Below are 20,125 nucleotides of genomic sequence, written 5' to 3'. Positions count from 1 at the left end.
CAGTGAATACATATTGTGTGAGTTCCTTTGTGATTGTGTTACCTCACTCAAGATGATGCCCTCCAGGTCCATCCATTTGGCTAGGAATTTCATCAATTCATTCTTTTTAATAGCTGAGTAGTACTCCATTGTGTAAATGTACCATAATTTCTGTATCCATTCCTCTGTTGAGGGACATCTGGGTTCTTTCACTCAGACCTGATAGCTATTCTTAATGTTAACATGTGGCTCTTGGGTGTGGCAGAAGGATGCATCTTGTTTTTGTTTGTTTGTTTGTTTTTAATCCAATCTGTTAGTCTGTGTCTTTTTTCATTAGGGAATTGAGGCTGTTAATGTTAAGAGTTATCAATGAATCCTTTATATTGATCCCTTTTATTTCATTATTGTGGTGTGGATTTCCCCTCTTTCTTGAATGAAATTATTTATTCCTGTGTTTTCATGGGTGAGGTTACCTCTGCAGATTAAAGTTTTCCTTCTCCTGCCTTTTATAGAGCTGGATTTGTAGACAGATACTACTTAAATTGTTTTGTCATGTTTTTTTTCCATCTATTGTGATAGTTTTGGTGAGCATAGTGGCCTGAGCTGGCATCTGTGACCTCGTGGAGTTTATAGAACATATCCATACTGGCCCTTCTAGCTTTTAGAGTCTCCACTGAGAAGCCAAGTGTTATTCTAGTAGATCTGCCTTTATATGTTACTTGGACTTTTTCCTTTGCAGCTTTTAATATTCTTTGCTGTGTGCAGTCAGTGGTTTGATTATTGTATGCTGTGGGGAGCCGCTTTTCTGGTCCAGTCTATGTGGTGTGCTGCATGCTTCCTGGGCCTTGATCAGCACCTCCTTCTGTAGGTTAGGAAAGTTTTCTTCTGGTCTTGTTGAAAATATTTTCAGTGCCTTTGACCTGGGTTTCTCCTCCTCTCTCTAGTCTTATTCTTCATAAATTTGGCCTTTTCATAGTCTCTCCCATATTTCTGAGATGTTTTGTACCTGAATTTTGTTTTAACATTTTCTTTGACTGAGGTATCTACCTGGTCTTCAATGCCTGAGGTTCTCTCTTCACATCTGTATGTGAAGATTTACCTCTGAGTTTGTTTTTTTGTTGTTGTTGTTGTTTTTGTTGTTGTTGTTGTTTTTCTTGGTTTTACGAGACAGGGGTTCTCCGTATAGCCCTGGCTGTCCTGGAACTCACTTTGTAGACCAGGCTAGCTCAAACTCAGAAATTTGCCTGCCTCTGCCTCCCAAGTGCTAGGATTAAAGGCGTGCACCACCACGCCTGGCTCTACCTCTGAGGTTTTATTTGACTTCCCCACCTTTTCATCCAGTTTTTAATCTCAGTTTGGGCTTTTAGCAATTCTATTTCTGTTTTCATTTCTGGAACTCTTTTCATCATTCCATCCCATGGTTTGTGTTTTTACAGACTTAATCATGGGATTTATTCATATACTTTTAAAGTTCTTGAACATATTCATATTAGTTATCAGAGAGTCTGTGTCTTGTGTGTCAGCCGTGTTGAATGTCTCAAGGCCTGCTGTAGTGAGGTTGCTGTGTTCTGGTAAAGACATTGTTTTGACTGTTAATGGTTGTATTTTTGTGCTGGTGTCTAGGCATCTGGGTTTGGGATCATTGTGACTCTAGAGTCTTGAAATAGCTGATCATTGTCATTGAATGACAATGATCTTGTTCATTCTTTGGTGTCTGCTGCCCTCTCTAGATTTTAGGGAAGTGTAGAGGCTGTGGGTTGCCTGGTAGGGAGTGCTTCTGCAGGCCAATGGTGACAGGGTGGAATAAAGCTGGCTAGGGGAAAGGCTGAGAGAGGCTTCAGGAAAGACTTAAGGGGCTCTTGTTCATATCCAGAGGCAGGAGCCACAGGAAGTTGGAGGCACGGTGGTAAGAGGGGAAGTAAGTCATCATAAGGCAAACAATAATCTGGAGAGATGGGGATGAAAGGGCAACGGGGACCCTGGGTCTGAAACAAGAGTTGGAGTCTTCAGTGAATGAAGCTGAGGTGGGAGGAAGGGCACATGTAAGCAGGTTGTTTACTATGCTCAAAGTGAGAATGGAGAGACTGAAATGGAGGACAGGAAAAATAGTGCGATTCTCTTATTTGGATCTTTCCTGCATTGTGGCCAGTGGAAGTCTCTGGTAGAAAGTGTCTTTAGGTATGGGGTGGGGACTTATGCAAAGTAAAGGCGATGGACTAGAAGTGGATGCTGAGAGGGTCCACAGCAATGAGGAAAGGCGAGACTACCACAAGGTTAGGCAGAATCTCCAGGGAATGGAGGCAGAGAGAGAGAACAGACCCATGCAGGAGTGTGCTTGCTATAGGGCTGGGGACGAGAATTCAGGAATTGCAATGTTGGGCAGGAAGAAGAGTAAAGATGGCCTACCTGCTTCCCAGGCTGGTGTGGCAGCTGGGTTCCCAGGTGGGAAGTGTTAGCAGCTGACACAAAGGGATGGGAAAGAGGGAAGCTGGGTCCACAGCAAGGTTTGACTGAGTTCCCAGGGAATGGAGGTAGAGTGGGAAGACAGAGGCCCCTTGAAAGTTTTCTGCTGCAGGGCTGGGGATGGGACAAGGGAATGACACTGGAGGACAGGAGGGAGCCACTTCTATTACCTGGTTCCCAATCTCTGTCTTTACTGATGAGGTGTGTCCCTTGGAAACAGCTGATAGTTGAATCTAACTTTTTTACCTCAATCACCTAGCCCGAGACTCTGTATTGGTGACTTCAAGTTGTTCACACATATGGTCATAATTGAAGGCTGTTTCTTAGTGTCTCCTCTTGTTGGTGGTTGTTCTGCTTTGTCTTCTGGTTTGGATGGTTTGGTCTTTGCTTTCTCCTCAGTTTCCCAGGTTACTATGTTGAACATGATTCTTTGCTATTTCTACTTTATTTCTCTGATGAGTTTATTCTTTAGGCATTGATGGTTTCCCCTTCAGCTTGTAATATTATTTTCATGCTTCATGTAGTTTACATTTTCACTGTGTTGTAGGGAAGGTTCTTCTCAGTCATATCTAGTGACTCTAAATGGCTCCTGTGTTTGGATGCATATTTCTCCCTTAGATTTTTGAAATTTTCTGTTATGATGTCATTGAGCAGCTTCTCTGTCCTTGTTGTGGCTTTTTGTTTTTATCCTTATTTATTCTGTAGATTCTTGAGTTTGCTCTCTTAGTTGGATCCCAGGGTTGTTGGACATTTAGGTTGTGCTCACAGATTCCCCCCTTTTGATATCTGAATGTAGTATTTCACCAGTCTTGTCCTCTGTCCCCGACATTCTTCGGTTTGGTCTAGTGGGGATGCTTTCCACTGTATTTTAAATTTAAGTGAGTTTTTCATCTCCATCATTTTGTCCCCCACAGTTTCAGTTTCCTGGTCAAATTTTTCTTTCATGTTTTTGATTCTTTTCACACATAATCTGACTTTCTCACCCACTTTCTCTACTTTGCTCCTTTGCTCTCCAAGTGCTGTGTTGTATCATCTGTTTGCATGTGTCTGCTTTCAGAAAGATTGTTGATCGAATTTTACCAGCAAACTTTGAAATCTTAACTTGAAATTTGCATATTTAAGTATTTCTTTTAGTTCATTAGTTGCTGAGTTCTGACCTTTTGGAAGCATATATTGTCTTACTTTTTCATATTTTAATGTCTGTTTCTGTGTTACAATTTGTGTACCTGTTGGTTTAGATATCTTTTCTGGTTTTACTTAGGCATCTTTTTATTAAGCAGCCTTCTCATGAGTAGAGTTCTGAAGTTCAGCTGTACCCCAGGCAACCAGCACCTGTGTAACTGGCAATCAGCACTGCTGTAAGTTACTGTGGAGAAAATGGATGGATGTAACAGCAACAGTGTGAAACCATTCAAGATACAGAAATGCACTTAGCCTGAGATCAATCAAAGCTGCTCATACAGCACTTGTGACCACAGGACTGAAAATGGCAAACTACTATAGATGTCGATATCAGGTTCAAAACTATTTACAATAAGTATAGAAATAGTAAATAAATGAGATAAAAGGAGGAGATAGGGTAAGAGAGAAGAAGAGAAGGAAGATGAAAGAAAATGAGAAAGGTGGAGGATAATAATATGGAGGGGGACAGCAAAGGATTCAAAAAGAATTTAGAAAGAAAATGTTTTCCAATAAGTTCAAAAGCAAAATTAGGTAAATATAAGACAGGAATAAAATAATAAGATAAAATAAAAATACTATTAAATGTAGAGTGAGAGAGGAAACACTAGGCAAGAAACAAAAACTGAAAAAAAAAAAGAGCTACAAGTGAAATATGGCCAGAAATGCAGTAAAAGAAGAAAAGTGGGAGGGATCAAAGGAGTCAGAGAAAGGCCAGGAATGGTGGTGCAACCTTTAATGCTAGCACCTGGAGCAAAGGCAGACAGATCTCTCCCAAGTTCAAGGACAGCCTGAGCCTCACAGTGACTACCAGGCCAGCCAAAGCTACACAGTTAGACAAGTTTCAAAAAACAAATAAGCAACAACAATAACAACAAGAAGTCAGAGGAAAAAGGATGTGTATTAGAATAGTTTTCTGTGTTCTCAAAACTTGGAGATTGCCAATTCTACAGATGCTGGTTGGCTGGGTCTCAGCTGAACTTCTGGGCTCTATTCACGTCTTTTCTATAGTTTATGTTATTGTTGAATTTATACTGGACAAGTAGCTGCTGTCACCAGACACCAGATACTGTCTTCCCTTTGATAGATTTCCGTTGTATACCAGGGGCCTCTGCTCACACATTTAGTTCTGCTGTCTATGGGTTAGACAGGCTCTCTGATCCTCCCAAGACTCCCCAGATAATAATTCCTGAGATAACTAATGTTTTAAGTGGCAAGTGTCTCCCAAATGCACTGGGAATATGGGAAGCAACCACAGCAGGGTGATCAGTAAAGACAGAGGCTGTCTTCTTATATTCAAGACTCTCTAAATATCAATAACCGTGACTTACGATGCAACTGTGGGTATCAAGTACAACTGAAGTGGAACTTCAGATCTTGGGCTCATCCTCAGTGAATAACAGGTAAGTCGTTTCAGGGGCTATTCTACCACTGGTCTTGGGCTCCAAGCTGTCAAAACCAGGGCCATCTTCATCCTTGGGTGATAATATTTCATTCATCCGTTTAAATCTCTTTTGAAGTAATTGGTCATTTTTAAAAATTGATTTTTAAAAAAATTGCTTGTTCAGTGTTTCAACAGTGATCATTGGTTGCAGCTACTGGGATGCTATGCGCCTTCTTTTTGTGTGTTTTTCTACACTATAACTCATACATCTGCTGCAATGGATATGTCTGTCTGTTTTGTCCTATGCCTTTGTTGTTGTTGCTTTGTGTTGTATTTTCTTAGTGGAGGTCCTCTGTTGGACTGGTGCTTCCTGTTGCGTGTAGAAGAGAGAAGGCAGTCAGCAATAGTGAAACAATTAGTGAAAAAATAGTGAAACTGCAGTAAAAAAGCAACTGGGTACTCACACTCTCCCAAAGGGGTGGCTGTGAATGAATGCTAATAGGATAAACCAGGACTGTAAAGAGTATTAAAGTTAATGGTTTTTATAACTAAGAAATAAAAGAGAATGAAGAGCGGGAGAGATGGCCCAGTAGGTAAGAATACTTGATGTACCTCTAGAAGACCCAGGTTTAATTCCCAGCATCTAAACTAGCAGCTCAGAACCTTCTGTAACTCAAGTTTCAGGGATGCCTTCTTCTGGCCTCTGTGGGAAATGCCTGAACACGGGGCACAGATAAACATGTGGGCAAAACATGCATAAACTTAAAAATGTATATATATTTTTATTTTAAAGAGAATGAGGTGGGGTAAAGGAAAAGGCAAAGCCAGCTGCGAATGAGAGGAAAAGCCTATGTAATGAAGGCATAAGAAGTAGCAAGAGAGGACTCAATAAAACCAGAGTCAAGCTGGCACACAGACTAAAAATAGGAAAATAAGAATAAAGGTGGCATAATACTGTTCAGTCTTTGCTTCTTCTGAGATGACTATGGGTTCTTAGCCACCAGGTTTTCCTGGGAGGTGGTAGGTATCTCTACTCTGTCTTCTCGGAGTCTCCGGTTCTTTTTAGATTTCTGGGCATCTTTAGAAAAGTTTCTCTAAAACGCATGCCTACTAAGTTAAAAACCTGGCCTTCCTTGGAGGAGGAGGTTTCTGTTTTTTCTTGTAGGATATATTTTACATTTTTTGTAATTTATTATTTTATCTGTTTACTCGTTTTCTTTCTTGAGTGGGCCATTTTCCATACATACCTTGTAACTTTTTGTTAAAAATTGGATCATTTAAATATAACGTGTTAAACTATAGGAATCACTTCTCCCTCAAGGGTTGCTGCTGTTGTTAACTGTTGAAAGATGTTTACTGACTGATTGAAAGTAGTTTTGCAAAGGCTGTTCCTATTTTGAATTAGTTTTGTAGTCAATATGTTGTGAAATATCAAACTTGCCTTTAAAAACATTCCTCCCTCTCTCAGCAGTCCTTTGCTGCAAGGTTTGGGTTATAGTCTAGCATTCTAAAATACTTACTACATCAGGGTTTGACTGTTTCATTCTAGTGGAGGGACCAATTCTTTAAGCATCTTTCTGATATACACTTTTATTTTCTATTTAGTTTGTCTCTATTTATTCTTTAAATTTTTTTTGTTTCCTGAGACTTGGAAAAATAAAACTATGTAATAATATATGTAATATCATTTATTTTCTTTTAATACTAAGCTTTTGCTTCTTAGTAGCCTAATTACACAATGCTTTGGCCCTGCATGTGTGGTACAACCCTTAATTGCACTGGCTAAATTATGTTAATATAATATACAGCCAAATGTTAACAATTTCATGTATTACCATCAGTAATGCTGTTTTAAATATTTTATTGATATTTAATTGTTTTTCTATCCACTTTCTCCATTCATTTTTATTTTAGAATAGGCGTAAAATGGAAAAATCACCACATTTTTCAGGTAAGCTATTATTTATAAATTATTATATTTTTCAAATATTGAGCCATTGAAGTTCGGAACACTAATTCTCATAAAATAATGATTATCACAATTTCCTTCAAGATATAAATTATACTATTTTCCTCTTATTATAAAAACACAGCCTCCCAGTAGCAGATCAAAACAAAATATGAACGAGCTTAAAAGTGGGAGCGCAGATATTTTTCATTCAACATATGTTTGGATATAACTAGGGAATAGCATATTACATCTATTTGTTTCCAATGTGCTTGTCTGCTGGATCCATCGTCCCATGAACACAGTTCCCAACTTCAGGGAGCTTCTTTCCTCAGTGGTATCATAATAACAATATTATTTATCATAATAACAATATTTGTCAAGTAATCCAGCATAAACACAGAAAACTAAGAGCATAGGATACTGGCGAGTCAGAGTGACAGAGGCTCCCCGAGGAATTGTGTACCCAAGGAATCAAGATAGTCAACACAGTGTATGTCAGAGTGGTACCTGGACAGTCAGAGTTTGTGCAGTGACTATGTATTCCTTCAGAAGAGACAACAGGAATTAATAAAAATGAAGTTACAAATAACAAGATAACTGTAGAGTATGCTGCAGAGAGAAGATGAGCAAGTAACTATTTCTTTTATATGTTTGTAAGGGGCAAAGAATAGCCTTCATTGAAGGGCTTATGAAGAACAGAATCAAATCAAAAATGTGATCAACAAATTGTCAAGTTAGGGTTTCTATCGCTGTGATAAAACATCATGAACTATAAGAAACCTGGGAAGGAAAGGGTTTAATTCATTTTCTGGTTTGTACTTCATCATCCAAGGAAGTCAGGGCAGGAACTGTAGCAGATGCCACAGTGGAGTGCTGGTCACTGGCATGCTCCACATGGCTTGCTCACGCTGCTCCACATGGCTTGCTCACGCTGCCTTCTTATAGCACCTGGGACCACCAGCCCAGCTACAGCACAATTATAGTGTTGTTTAATTTAATAAGACTTCTTATTTTAGAAGCAGGTAACTTGTTTCCAGGCTTACAGCTGGAGGGAAATCTGCCACAGAATGAATTATATCTTAAGTCTCACCCAAGTCTGAATTAGACAAGACCTTGGACTTTAGACTTTTGGATTGCTGGCCAAAAGAAGTTAACACTCTGGGGGCACTGGATAGAATGTTTTCTTCTTCATGTGAAATGCCTCACACTTGAGGGCCAGAAGCAGGGCATTATGGGTTTAATGTGTTTCACAGAAAGCATGTGTTGGAAACATTATTAACAAGACAGAAGTGCCGGGAGATGGGCCCTAATGAGAGAGTATTCTGCCACGAGAATAGGGTGAATGATTTAATACTAGGCTTTATCCAGGAGTGGCTTGTTCTTGCAGGCGTGGCTGTGTTGTAATAGAGGGAGCTTGGCACCTTTTGAATCTCCAGTTCCTGTCTTGTCCTTCTGCTTTCTGCTGTGAAGTAATAAAAGAAGACCCTCGCCAGACCCTGGCTCTCTGATTTTGGAATTCTCAGCGTCTAAAACTGAGAAATACATTTCTGCTCCCTATAATTTTTCCCAGCCTTGGGCATTCTGTTTTAGTAGCACAAAACCGATGGATACCTCGAAACCCTCTATTTTGGATTCTCCTAATCATAGAAGAACTTTTGAGGCAAACTGGAGAAAACAGACTTCATATTCCATTATCTTTAACTATGTCAGAATGGGAAGTTATTCTTTTGTATAAAGCGAGGTTATAAACGAGGTTCTATCTCAGCTTTGCCACTGTGCCTGTGATCTTAAGTCACCATTTTGTAAAGTCTTCAAATTTCCCCGGATCTGGAGAGCAGACCCAGGGCTAAGCCAGTGCCCTATCACTGAGCTACATCCCTATCCCCTCAATTTTCCCATTTTTAAAGTGAAAGAGTGGGTTAAAGACAGAGACATAAGCCTATAATCCCAGTTTGGTGGCAGTTAAGAGAATTATGAGTCCAAGTTTAGTTACATAGTGAGTTTCAGGCTAGCTAGTGAAATTCTGCCTCAAATAAACAAAGCATGGAGCTATATGCTACAACTACTATTTTTTCTGTTGCTTTAAACTGACTTAGTCTGTCTCCAGAACTCTGTAAACACTTCACATATCTGTCTTATCCAATAAACCCTGTGAAGCTAACACTTGTATGTTACAGGTGAGGTCACTGAGGCTGGGGATGTAGTCAGTTAGTAGAAGGCTGACTGCACATGCAGGAAACCCTGAGTTCAGGCCTCCCCACAGCATAAAACAGGTGTAGTGTGAGCACACTTGTACTCACAGCACTTGGGAGGTAGAGAATCAAAAGGTCAGTTTTATTACATGGCAAGTTCGAGGCCCACCTGGACTACATTAAAAACTCATCTCCAAACAACAACAACAACAACAACACCCTACTTAAATAGGATTTCTAATTATGTACTAAAAGTGGTTTTAATAGCTGGGTGTGGTAAGGCAGGAAAATCAGTTTAAGATTGTCACTAGCTATGAAACCAATTGGAGGACAGTCTTGGCCTACATAAGAGCTTGTCTCAAAAAAAAATTAAAAATAAAAATAAAGTGGCTATTCCGGGCATAGTGGTACAGAGCTTTAATTCCAGTACTCAGGAGGCAGAGGCATGAAGATCTCTTTAATTTCTAGACCACTCTGGTCTACGTAGTGAGTTCCAAGCCAGCATGGTCTACATTGCAAGTTCCAGGACAGCCAAGGCTTCAGAGATAGAAAACCCTGTCTCAAAAACAACAAAAAAGTGGTTTTGCTATACCTTGCAATATAGGTATAGCAAATTATATTTCAATTCAATTTTTATACATACCATTCTTCTATAATTAGCATAATAAATTATATACTATACATGGCATATTTATAGTGTATTAAAGAGTTTATTTAGTAACATTCACAGGGTACCCCTGTCAATTTCCTTCAGTTATTATAATCAGTATATAAATTAGCATGGAGCTACACCAATTTTTTTTTTTTTTTTTTTGAGACAGGGTCTCTCAACATAGCCCTGGCAGTCCTGGTACTCATTATGCAAACAAGCTGACCTTGAACTCACAGAGTTCCGCCTGCCTCTGCCTCTTGTGCTGGGATTAAAGGAGTGCTCCACTATGCCAGGCTAGTTCGATTACTTTTGAGTACCTTTCACTGACAACGTCTGAGTCCTGGTATTTGTGCATAAACAGTCAGACAGCAGAATAATTCATTGAAATGCATGGTCATTATGCTCTCCACCTTATAATTTTCTTGGTTTCTGAAGAAGATGCTTCTCTAGTGTCACAAATTGAATTATTAAGAAAATATGTATTATTCATGATAGGTATCTAGAACATAAATTGTCTCCCTAGAATTGGGTATGGATTGCAAAGTAGCAATGGAAAATTACCCAAATGTTAGAGAAAGTGACACAGCTCCAAAGGTGTGTAAACGCTACCTATTGAGCAAGCCATGAAGCACAACTTTGAAATACACAGTATTTAGCAGCCCCTTCCCAACAGAAGGTAGGAGCATAACAATGATATGTTTAATTAAGTTTTAATTAATATTTTTGAACTGCCATCAAGAGCCAGAGTTAGAAGCAGAAATACTTAACATAAACATCTACGCTAACCTAAATTAATGTTTTATGTGCATGGAATGTACAGAGCGCACACACATTCCAACAGCAGTACTGAAAATCATAGAGTTACACAGTGTATCCAGGGATCAGGGTAAAGAGGGCACTAATGATGGTAAGGTATCAATAACAGTCACATTACTTTCATGCTTCTTATGCACCAGGCACAGTGTTCGATGTTTTAGACATTACATCACAAAACCTTCCTCCAGATAAGGTCTCAGTCCCTTGCCAGATCAGGAAAACAAGGCCAGAAGAGGCAAGTTACTTGCCCAGTTAAATGGACTTGTAAAGTCCAGGTCCTGAACTTTTAGCCACTCTGCTTTTACTCCTGGCCAAGAGATGTACTTATAAAGCCCACTTCCCTTCTCAAGTGTTACAAGTGCCAAACAATTGATATGACTTTTGGGTTTTTTTTTTTCATTCTTTTTCAGATGTGTTAATAATGCCTGATAAACCCTTTGAAGATTTAAACACAAATAAGAAAGGGAGACCCGTAAGTAGATGGATATATCCTTTAAAAACTATTGTCACTTCTATTATTTAGTTATTATTTATCACCATTCTACAATATGCATGAATGCATTTATTGTCAATTTTAGGGTTATACTTATACATTTATAGAGCAATATAAATGTCTCATTGACTTTTGCAAGCCCTACAGTTCAATTCATTTTTAATGCTATTTTAAAAAGTGAGCCACATAGCTAGTAAAACAAAGACTAGGAAGCTGAAGTATAGGCCAATCTCTTGTGATATGAGCATCTTTTTAAAAGGCCATTTCCAGAGCTTGAGAAATGGCTCAGAAATTAAAAACACTACCTGCTCTTGCAGAGGATCAGAGTTAGATTCCCAGCACCCACTTGGTGTCTTACAGCTATCTCTTATATCTCTAGTTTCAGGGGATAACATCTGATCTCTCTGAACATCAAGTAGGAATGTGGGGCATGTACATAATGTAGGCATAAATTAAATAAATAAATCTAAAAAAAATGTTAAAAGGCAATTTTCTGTAATAGTATGTTTTATTCTCCTGAATGATTGTCATCTTCAATGTCTTCCTGCCTCTGGCTACTAACCTAGGCAACATGTCCTGGAAGCATCTAGCCTTCATACAGTCCTATCTAGGCCTAGAATGTTTTCAGCCTCTGAGACTTACTGCTGAACAAGAACCTTTCTTGTTCTTCCTGAACTCTGGCTGGCTGGTCAACTCAGCTGTTCTGGCTCAAACTCCTCTTCAAGTTGACTGATTCAATCTGACTTCTCTTTCAGACTCTGAATTTTTGCTCTGCTTGACCTCAAACTAACTCTGACAATCTGTTCTAATCTTCTGGTCCTTCTCATTCTCTGGCTCCTTCTGTCTTCACCTGTGTCTGGCTTGTTTTCTCTCTTTGTACAACTGTCCAGGTAAGACTGCCCCACCCCACTGCTCTCTTGAGTAGCTTCCCTTTCCTTTCTCTTCTCGTGAGAGTTGGGCAGATCCTATTCTGTCAAGTCTTTCTCTGATTTGTCTCTTTGTCTGCCACTCAATTAGTCATCACTTTCAAATATGGCTGCTTCCTTTTCCAAACTAACTTTACCTTCATTGTTTGGGATTAAAAGTATGTACTAAGGGCTGAGCCATACCCAACTATAAACTTTTTTTTTAAGTAAACAATAGCACAATCTTAGGGTCTTCAATATGATCAAATATCCTGCAATAATTTTCTTATCCTAATTGCCCATTTATATTTCAAGTGCACTTTTTGTATTTCTCTTGTTTATACATATGTCAAGCTAACAGCAACAAGTATTTCAGAAATAGAATAGGAATTGTGTGGCTTGGAATAAGGATCAAGCAAGAAGTAACTATCTAGATGAAAGGCAATGAGAAAGAAAAGTTTTGCCTACCTCAGATTTTACATTCAGAAGGGAAGAACCATGCTCACAGAGGAAAACGTCCAAGCCCTAAGGAAATATCAGCACTTTTTCTTATAGCATTTAATGATTAACTAATACTGGATCCAGGGCACAGGCATTTCTCACTATTGTCTTTCATAGAGAGTAGGTTTGATGTGAGAATTTATTGGATCCCATGCAACAGAATGTAGCAATCACTGTAAAGTCTGCAGTCTTCAGTTCTCTAGGACATTGCTGACTCTAATGTTCCAACCAGTTGTTCCTGTAAGCCATTAAAAGATGTCCTAGAAATTTTAATGTTTGGTGTTTACATCTTCATACTAACTCTTGCATCTAAAATAGCACAGAAATTCCACCTGACTCTATAATCTGCCTGGAAGGGCATGGTTTCTATATAGCATCATGTTGTTACAGGAGCCCAAGATTCCAATGTGAAGATGTGGATTCAGGCACCAGTCTTCTCACTATTAGCTGTGATTAAGTTGATTCAGTTCATGATACACATATGGGAATACTTACTGTTCAGCAGGCCCCAGAAACTAGCACTTAATGAGATTATGCTATAATGGGCACCATTTTTAAGCTGTTAATGAGAACTATTTTATTTTGATGCTCACAAAGTCAGAATTTCTACTCTTTTTAATTGCAGGTGAGGATACTGAAGCTGACTTTAAATAAACTGCATAGGGATTTGGGGATTTGATCCTAGAGAGTATATGGTTACATCTGCCTGCTCACCTTGAGGAGTTAGATATTCAGTTACATCCCATTTAATGATGGATATACATTCTGGAAAATGCAGTTTTATTGTTAAAAAGACCCACAGAGTATACTTATAAAAACTATGGCATCATTAGGAAATATAATCTTAAGCCCACTGCCATGTACGTGGTTAGTTAGTGACCAAAAAGGTATGGTTAATAACTGTAGCAGTCAATGTCATAGCACAGAATGGGCACAAGCTCCCTCTCAGCCACATAAAGTAGACCACTGAATAGTCTTATGAGTACTAAAAAAACGTGTATCAACCGATTATAGGAATGAACTAATGCAGAAGGATGAATGGAGCAAAAAGCTTCTCAGAAATTTTAACACCTAGCCATTATATAAAACTCTGAACAAAGTTGTAATAAAAATTAACTTTCTAAAAAAGCTCATAAACTATATTATACCAAATAGTGAAAGACTGTTTAAAGATCAGAAATAAGGACACAAAAGTCACTCAGAACAGAAAGGAGGAAATAAATTGCATTTTCAGATGACACACTGTGTGTGTGTGTGTATAGTTTTTCAGTTGTGAAAAAATTAGTAGTAGTTCTATATGTTAACAATAAAAATCCCAAGAAATAACAATGTAACAATAACATAGAATAGTTATAAATGTAACAAAACATGTACAACATATAGTAAAAATGACGATTGATGGTGAAGAACACTGACACCTAAATAAATAGAGACCCACTGGACTCTTGGCTAGAAAGGTCAACACAGTCAAGTTGTTAGTTCTCTCCTAGCTGCTCCAAAGATTCAATGTAGATTCTGTCTAAACTGCAGATTTGTAAAGAAAATATCACTCCAAAAATATGTCGGTAGAAAGACACAGATTATTTAAAATAATCTTTACAAGAAACAACACAGGAGTCATTATTTTGAATAGAGGACTGAGTGTGATTTTGGAGGAACAACAGGTACATGGAGCAGTGGGAGGTAATAAACATACTCATGGGGCTGGCGAGATACCTTAGAGGTTAAGAGAACCTGTCAATCTTACAGAGGTCCTGAGTTCAATTCCCAGTACCCACATTGCAGTCTACTCCAGAAGGTTAGCAGAAGAAATCCCACACCTTCTTCTGACCTCTGTAAGCACCAATCACACACATGGTACACATAAAGCCTGAGAGCAAACTCTCAAAAAGTAAAATGAATATATAGAATAAATAAAATCTTCAGGACAAAACAAGCCAACAACAGCCCCACAGGTACGATGAAATGACTAATAATGATGCCTTTCCAACAACTGTGTTTGCAGCAACTGGACATTCACAGACAGAAATTAAAATGAATCATGGACCAAGTCTCATCTAAAGTTTAAAATAGAATGAAGTCACTCCTAAAACAGATTAATAGTTTCTTTTAAAAAAAAAAAAGTCGGAAACTCGATCTTTCCTGCCAGTAGTTGAATTCCTAGAGAAATTAAGATTTATATGTTATGAAGAAAAGCCTGAAAACTGTTCTCGGCAGCCTTATTTACCACTGGAAGTTGGAAACAATCAGATGTCACCAATTCATAAACAAACCATGGAACAATAATCAGGAAAAGGAATAAATTATTGACACATAAAGTTAAAATTTTTGATTATTTTTGAGAATTACACTAAGTAAAATAGACTACTATCAACTATTATAAGGTCTATGATTCCATTTTCATAACACTCTTCAGCATTTTTTAAGTAAAAGAAAACTTACCTTAAATGTCTTTCTTAAGGATGATAAATCTATACACACACATAAAACCAAGAGAAATGTAAAGAATAGCTTATAAGGCAGACTAGCTATGTCAGATTTAGAAGTTTGAAAGAATCTATCACCAGGGCAACAGCTTTATAACTTGAAGACATTTCAGAATTCTAGAACAAATTCCTAAACAGCTAAACTTCATAAGCAAGTTACAAAATCCTCAGAATTCTATGGGAAAATAAGCTTTGGAGTAATTTGAAGTTGAAAAAGGAGTTTTTTTATGAACCAAGGTGGACGGTGTGTTAAAAGAAATGTTCTATTTTGAGACCATCGCCTGGAGTACAAATCTGAACTGGGAAGGACTGACTGCACCCCTTTGCACGCCCAGCTCATCCAGGTGGCCATCTTTCAGTAGCACCTTCATGGTTTTTGAGCCCTTCATAAATTAAAATGTTGACAATATGGCTAACTAACTTCCATTTTAACACTGGCATTGACTGGTCCTAAAGCCTTCTCCAATAGTCAGGATGCATGAAAGGTTCGGAGAAATGGGAATTAATTTTGCTCAACAGAGTATTTGCTAATGACAAGAGAAATTGGTATTGTGTGGTGTAGTATAGTATATTATAAACAAAGCAACTTAGAATAAAAAATATTTATTAGCATATATTAAGTATACACAGAGATGGGATCCATTCTATTCCTAGTCATCTGTAAGGTGTTCTGATCATATCCACTGTCACCCCTTGTTCTCCTCCTGCTGACCCCTTGCTCTTCCTACTAGTCCCCCTTATATGCTCATGTCTGCAAATACTTTTTGGTGGCCTAGGAGTTTCATTGCAGTTCCTGTTACCTTTTTTTTTTTTTTTTTTTTTTTTTTTTTTTTTTTTTTTTTTTTTTTTTTCCAGAGCTGAGGACCTAACCCAGGGCCTTGTGCTTGCTAGGCAAGCGCTCTACCACAGAGCTAAATCCCCAACCCCTCATTGCAATTCCTTACAGGAACCTGTGAGAGGCTATTACAGGAGTATAGGTACCTTACCAGTCACTACACTGTTGAAGAAAATGTCTCTTCCCAGACAATTACCTGCCTGTCTCCTCTGGAGTGGGGCCTCATGGGTGTCTCCCCACATCCATAACAGATGTTGATAGGTCCAATATTTTTAAAGAGAGTTTTATATTCAGCATCTTCAAAATGAAGACATAGTGTATTTTACTTTCAAAGTAAAGAATGAATATTTAGGCATATGTTTAAATCCATAAAGTCTTAGACTGTCAAATGATTCATGCTGATTGTGTAATTCTCATATAATTCATATAAAGCAATATGAGGGGCTGGCATATACAATCATTACATAAAGTGTGTTCAGTATGAAAAGAAGAACTCTACAATTTTAAAAGTGAAGTCCTGGGAGTTCAAGTTACAAAATCCCGGGAGTTTCTCATCACTGAATATCTGTAACATACTCAAAAACAAACAAGTAACAACAAGAAGAAAGGCAGGAAAGTCACCAAGAAAATGATGGTCATGTGTCAGTCTTATTATTAGCCCTTTGGTCTTTCATCGTCTAGCTTAAATGGTCTTTAAATGGTGGTAGACTTACATTTTGATCACAAATGCAATCTAAGTATGAATAAATATGCACATATTGTCCTCTCCATTTCCCTTTTAAGTAGAAAAAAGTGCTAAATGTCTCTTCATGGCCTGCAGAGCCACAGTTGTCCCATGTATGGTTTAAATAGACTGTAACTTGATCTTCTGAAACCTTTCTTGAATGCAGCCCATCGAGTTAAGGAAATCTTGGGAAAGACATCCTACTGACGTTGCCTGTAGTCTCCGAAAGGTAAGGCTGGAAAGCAACTGGGAAGGGTCTTTAGGAAACCAAGGGTCGTGGGAAACTATGCAGGTACAACTCTTGTCAACAAGATAACAGCTCCTTCAAGTAAAGCTAGAGAATGCATTGCAGCTGACCCAGCCATGGCCCCAGTCCACTTCTGCGAGAAGTGTCTTATGCCTCCTGCTAAGGCACCACTAGAGATGGAATCCCACTGATTCTTTTTTCTCCGTGGAAAACAATTCTTTTCAGACTCTAAAACTACTCCATTAACTGTGGATCTCTGAGTTTTAGCTGTTTAACTCCTCTTAGTATACTATTTACATTTAAGAATTTTGAAAACCTCTGATAGCTTGAAAGAGATACAACTGCTCATGGCACCCATGGTAAAGGCCACACTACAGTCACTGACATGTCATCTGGGCAAGGTTCTCTTATGCATTCCTCTATCTTAGCTCTAGCCAGGAATGTCAATAGATCGAATCTTGTGAGGTCGAATCTTGTGCAGGTTTTGGTGCAAGTAACCACCAGGAGCTTGGCAGAAATACCTAGACTCATATCCATATTCTTCCATTTTCATGGTCATAAAACTTGGAGTAATTTATGCTGTGTGCCATCACTTATTTCAAGAAACGTCAACAGACTTGAAACATTACAGGCATTTTTTAATGTAAACACCCTTTTATTCCCTGTATGAGCAAGCTTTTCACACAAAAGAAAGAGTAGGAATAGTACATCAGAGACTATGAGTATATTTAATGTCAGTGGACACTGCAAGGTTACCATTTAAGCCAGATGTACTAACATGCATAGATAGTCAAATATCCATCCACCCATCGTCCACATTTTAGTTTTTCTTCATTTGATGAATAACAATGATATTGCACCAATACTTGCATTTCACTTTTGGTTATTAATGAGAGTGAACAGTTTTCACATGTGTGCTGCCCTTGTGTTGCTATTTATCTGACTGTTTACAACTGTCCATGTTTACAAATAAGGTTAAATACCTATTCACTTACATGGGAAAATATTTTTATATTCTAAAATATAATGCTTTGTTATTTATGCTGTTTGATTTTTAATTTAAATGTCAATGTGGTCAAATTTAGTAGCTTTTCTTCTGTGGTTATTAGATTATATCTAGCTTTAATATCTTGTTTAGAAGGTTTTTCTTCTCCCCAAGATGACATCAGTATTCCAGATTTTCTATTTTATTATTTTTTATCTTTACCTCTTTTTTCGTGTGTGTGTGTGTGGTGTTTGGGTTTGAACCTAGGTCTTCACACATGCTAAGAAAGTGCTCTACCAACATAGCTGTATAACCAGCTCATGTATATCTTTCAAACAATCTGTATTTTTCTATATAACAAAAGATTATCATTGTCCCAGTGTTATTTAATAAAACCATCCATGTAGTTAGCATACTACCACAACCCCAGTGGGTTGTGCATTCTAGTGATTAAGCAATCTGTGAGCCTTTCTTTATGTTGTCACCAGAAAAAACTGGTAGCATGTAATCTATATAAGCCTGTTTAAAGAACTGGAGAGATGGCTCAGCCATTAAAGGCTTGGCTCCCAACCAAAAAAAAAAAGAATGTTTAAAAGCCTTCTCCTTTCATATCAGTAGTTAGTGGTAGTTGTTTTCCTACCCAGTGAAGAGAGAATGCCTTTACATGAGAGCCAACATGGAGTCATGATTGCATGGAGTCCCTACAATGAGCTATGCCTAAACTTTAGAATTCATAGTTAATGGAAAATTTCTAATTTTTAATAAAGTATATCCTTTGAAAGCCAGCACCATAAAATCCACTGATGTCCTCAAAGCCAAATGAACATACTGCATGTTAAAGTTGGTTACTGCTTAAATGTTATCCCACGCTAGAACTTAGGGGAGGGGGCCTTGTTTACAGTAGTTGCTTAATGTTTGGAAATAACTAAGCTAATGAATGACAAAATAATAGGTTCTCAAAAATTTAATAAGAACTATTCTGAGGGAGCTAGGAAAATGGCTCAGTGGTCAGAGCACAGTGCAGTCCTGAGCACCAGTCTGACCTATTTAACAAGTCAGGCAAATGCCCACCACCTGAGCTTAAGAGTTAGCACAGACAGCTTACTAACAAATCTAAAGGTGTAAACTGTCTTAACTCTAATTAAAAGATGCAGAGTGGTTGACTGAAGGAGAAACAAGATCTCAGTGCTGCTGCTGTCTGCCAGAAAACTCACCACAGCTGCAAAGACATATGCAGATTGAGAGAGCAAAGGCTGAGATGGAAAGTGCCATTCCAAGCAAATGGAATGTAAAAGCAAATAGGAGTAGCTATATCTGACAAACAAACTTAAGCCACATAAAGAAGGTCACTGGATATTTGATAATCTCAAAAGCAATTTAAGTATGAGACAGAATTCTTACTTAGCTTTAAACAACTTCTATATCTTTACTACTGAGAGTAAAATGATCTTGGAAAACATTTTTGTATTACAAGTTATCTAAAATTAAAACTTCCTCTTTTACAAGGTGGCTTTTGCACAAAAAGACTACACCATACCAGTTTGCAAAGCAGAAACTACAGAATTCAAACCCAAACATCAGGTGAGTCCTGTTATCCTAGTCTGGTACCAAAATTATAATCAATTACTAGGTTTCTCCAGATAGATAGATAGATAGATAGATAGATAGATAGATAGATAGATAGATAGCATGAATTTCCCAGACCAGAACTATTCATTAGAAATATCTGGCTACCTTTAGATATATTTATTTCTAAACTCACTTGACCTAATAAATTTCAATGTGAAAATTAAATCTTGGAATATGTGTTTCTGAAAAATAAAAACAAAACAAACAAATGAAAACCCCAGGAGATTCTTAATATTTCACCTGAGTATCTATTAGCATTTGAAAAGCAATTGTAATAAATTATAACCACTAACTTGCATTTTGAAGTGAGTTGAAGTGAAATATTAGACTGATTATTTCAGATTTTGCATTTTTTCCAATCTGACAATGTAGAAGTTGCACAAAGATATGAAACAAGAGGCATCTAGAAAAAGATTTTAGGAGATGAAGCCTTTAACAGCTGAGCTATCGCTCCAGCTCAGTGGTGAAGAGTCCTTGCTGTTCTCTCAGAGGACCTGAGTGTGGTTCTGGGGACTCACATTTGCTGCTTCCCAACTACCTGGTTTGATCTAAGCCCTCTTCTGCCCTCTGCAGGCAACCACATACAAATAAAAAAGAAAACTAAATATTTTTTTTTAATATTTTTATTACATATTTTCCTCAATTACATTTCCAATACTATCCCAAAAGTCCCCCATAGCGCCCCCCACTTCCCTACCCACCCA

At 38.0% G+C, this 20,125-nt stretch overlaps 1 protein-coding gene and 1 long non-coding RNA gene across 4 annotated transcripts in view; one reads left to right on the top strand and one right to left on the bottom strand.

The window, feature by feature from the left end:
- Window positions 1-15,031, bottom strand: part of LOC110292061 — a 19,228-nt gene extending 4,197 nt beyond the window's left edge. For all 3 annotated transcript variants that reach the window (XR_002377642.2, XR_002377641.2, XR_002377643.2), the window contains exons 1-2: window positions 14,958-15,031; window positions 4,953-5,375 (exon numbers count right to left, since the gene is read on the bottom strand). This is a non-coding gene — a long non-coding RNA (uncharacterized LOC110292061). The remainder of the gene's footprint in view (window positions 1-4,952; window positions 5,376-14,957) is intronic.
- Window positions 1-20,125, top strand: part of C2cd6 (C2 calcium dependent domain containing 6) — a 96,962-nt gene that overhangs the window by 62,190 nt on the left and 14,647 nt on the right. The window contains exons 14-17 of the mRNA XM_021159194.2: window positions 6,920-6,956; window positions 11,027-11,088; window positions 16,727-16,789; window positions 19,299-19,373. Of these exons, the coding sequence (XP_021014853.2) occupies window positions 6,920-6,956; window positions 11,027-11,088; window positions 16,727-16,789; window positions 19,299-19,373 (237 nt within the window). The remainder of the gene's footprint in view (window positions 1-6,919; window positions 6,957-11,026; window positions 11,089-16,726; window positions 16,790-19,298; window positions 19,374-20,125) is intronic.

This window comes from Mus caroli, chromosome 1 (assembly GCF_900094665.2).
Source record: "Mus caroli chromosome 1, CAROLI_EIJ_v1.1, whole genome shotgun sequence".
Taxonomy (NCBI): Eukaryota; Metazoa; Chordata; class Mammalia; order Rodentia; family Muridae; genus Mus; species Mus caroli.
Note: the sequence above shows the minus strand (reverse complement) of the source record. Positions and strands in the feature narration are given on the sequence as shown.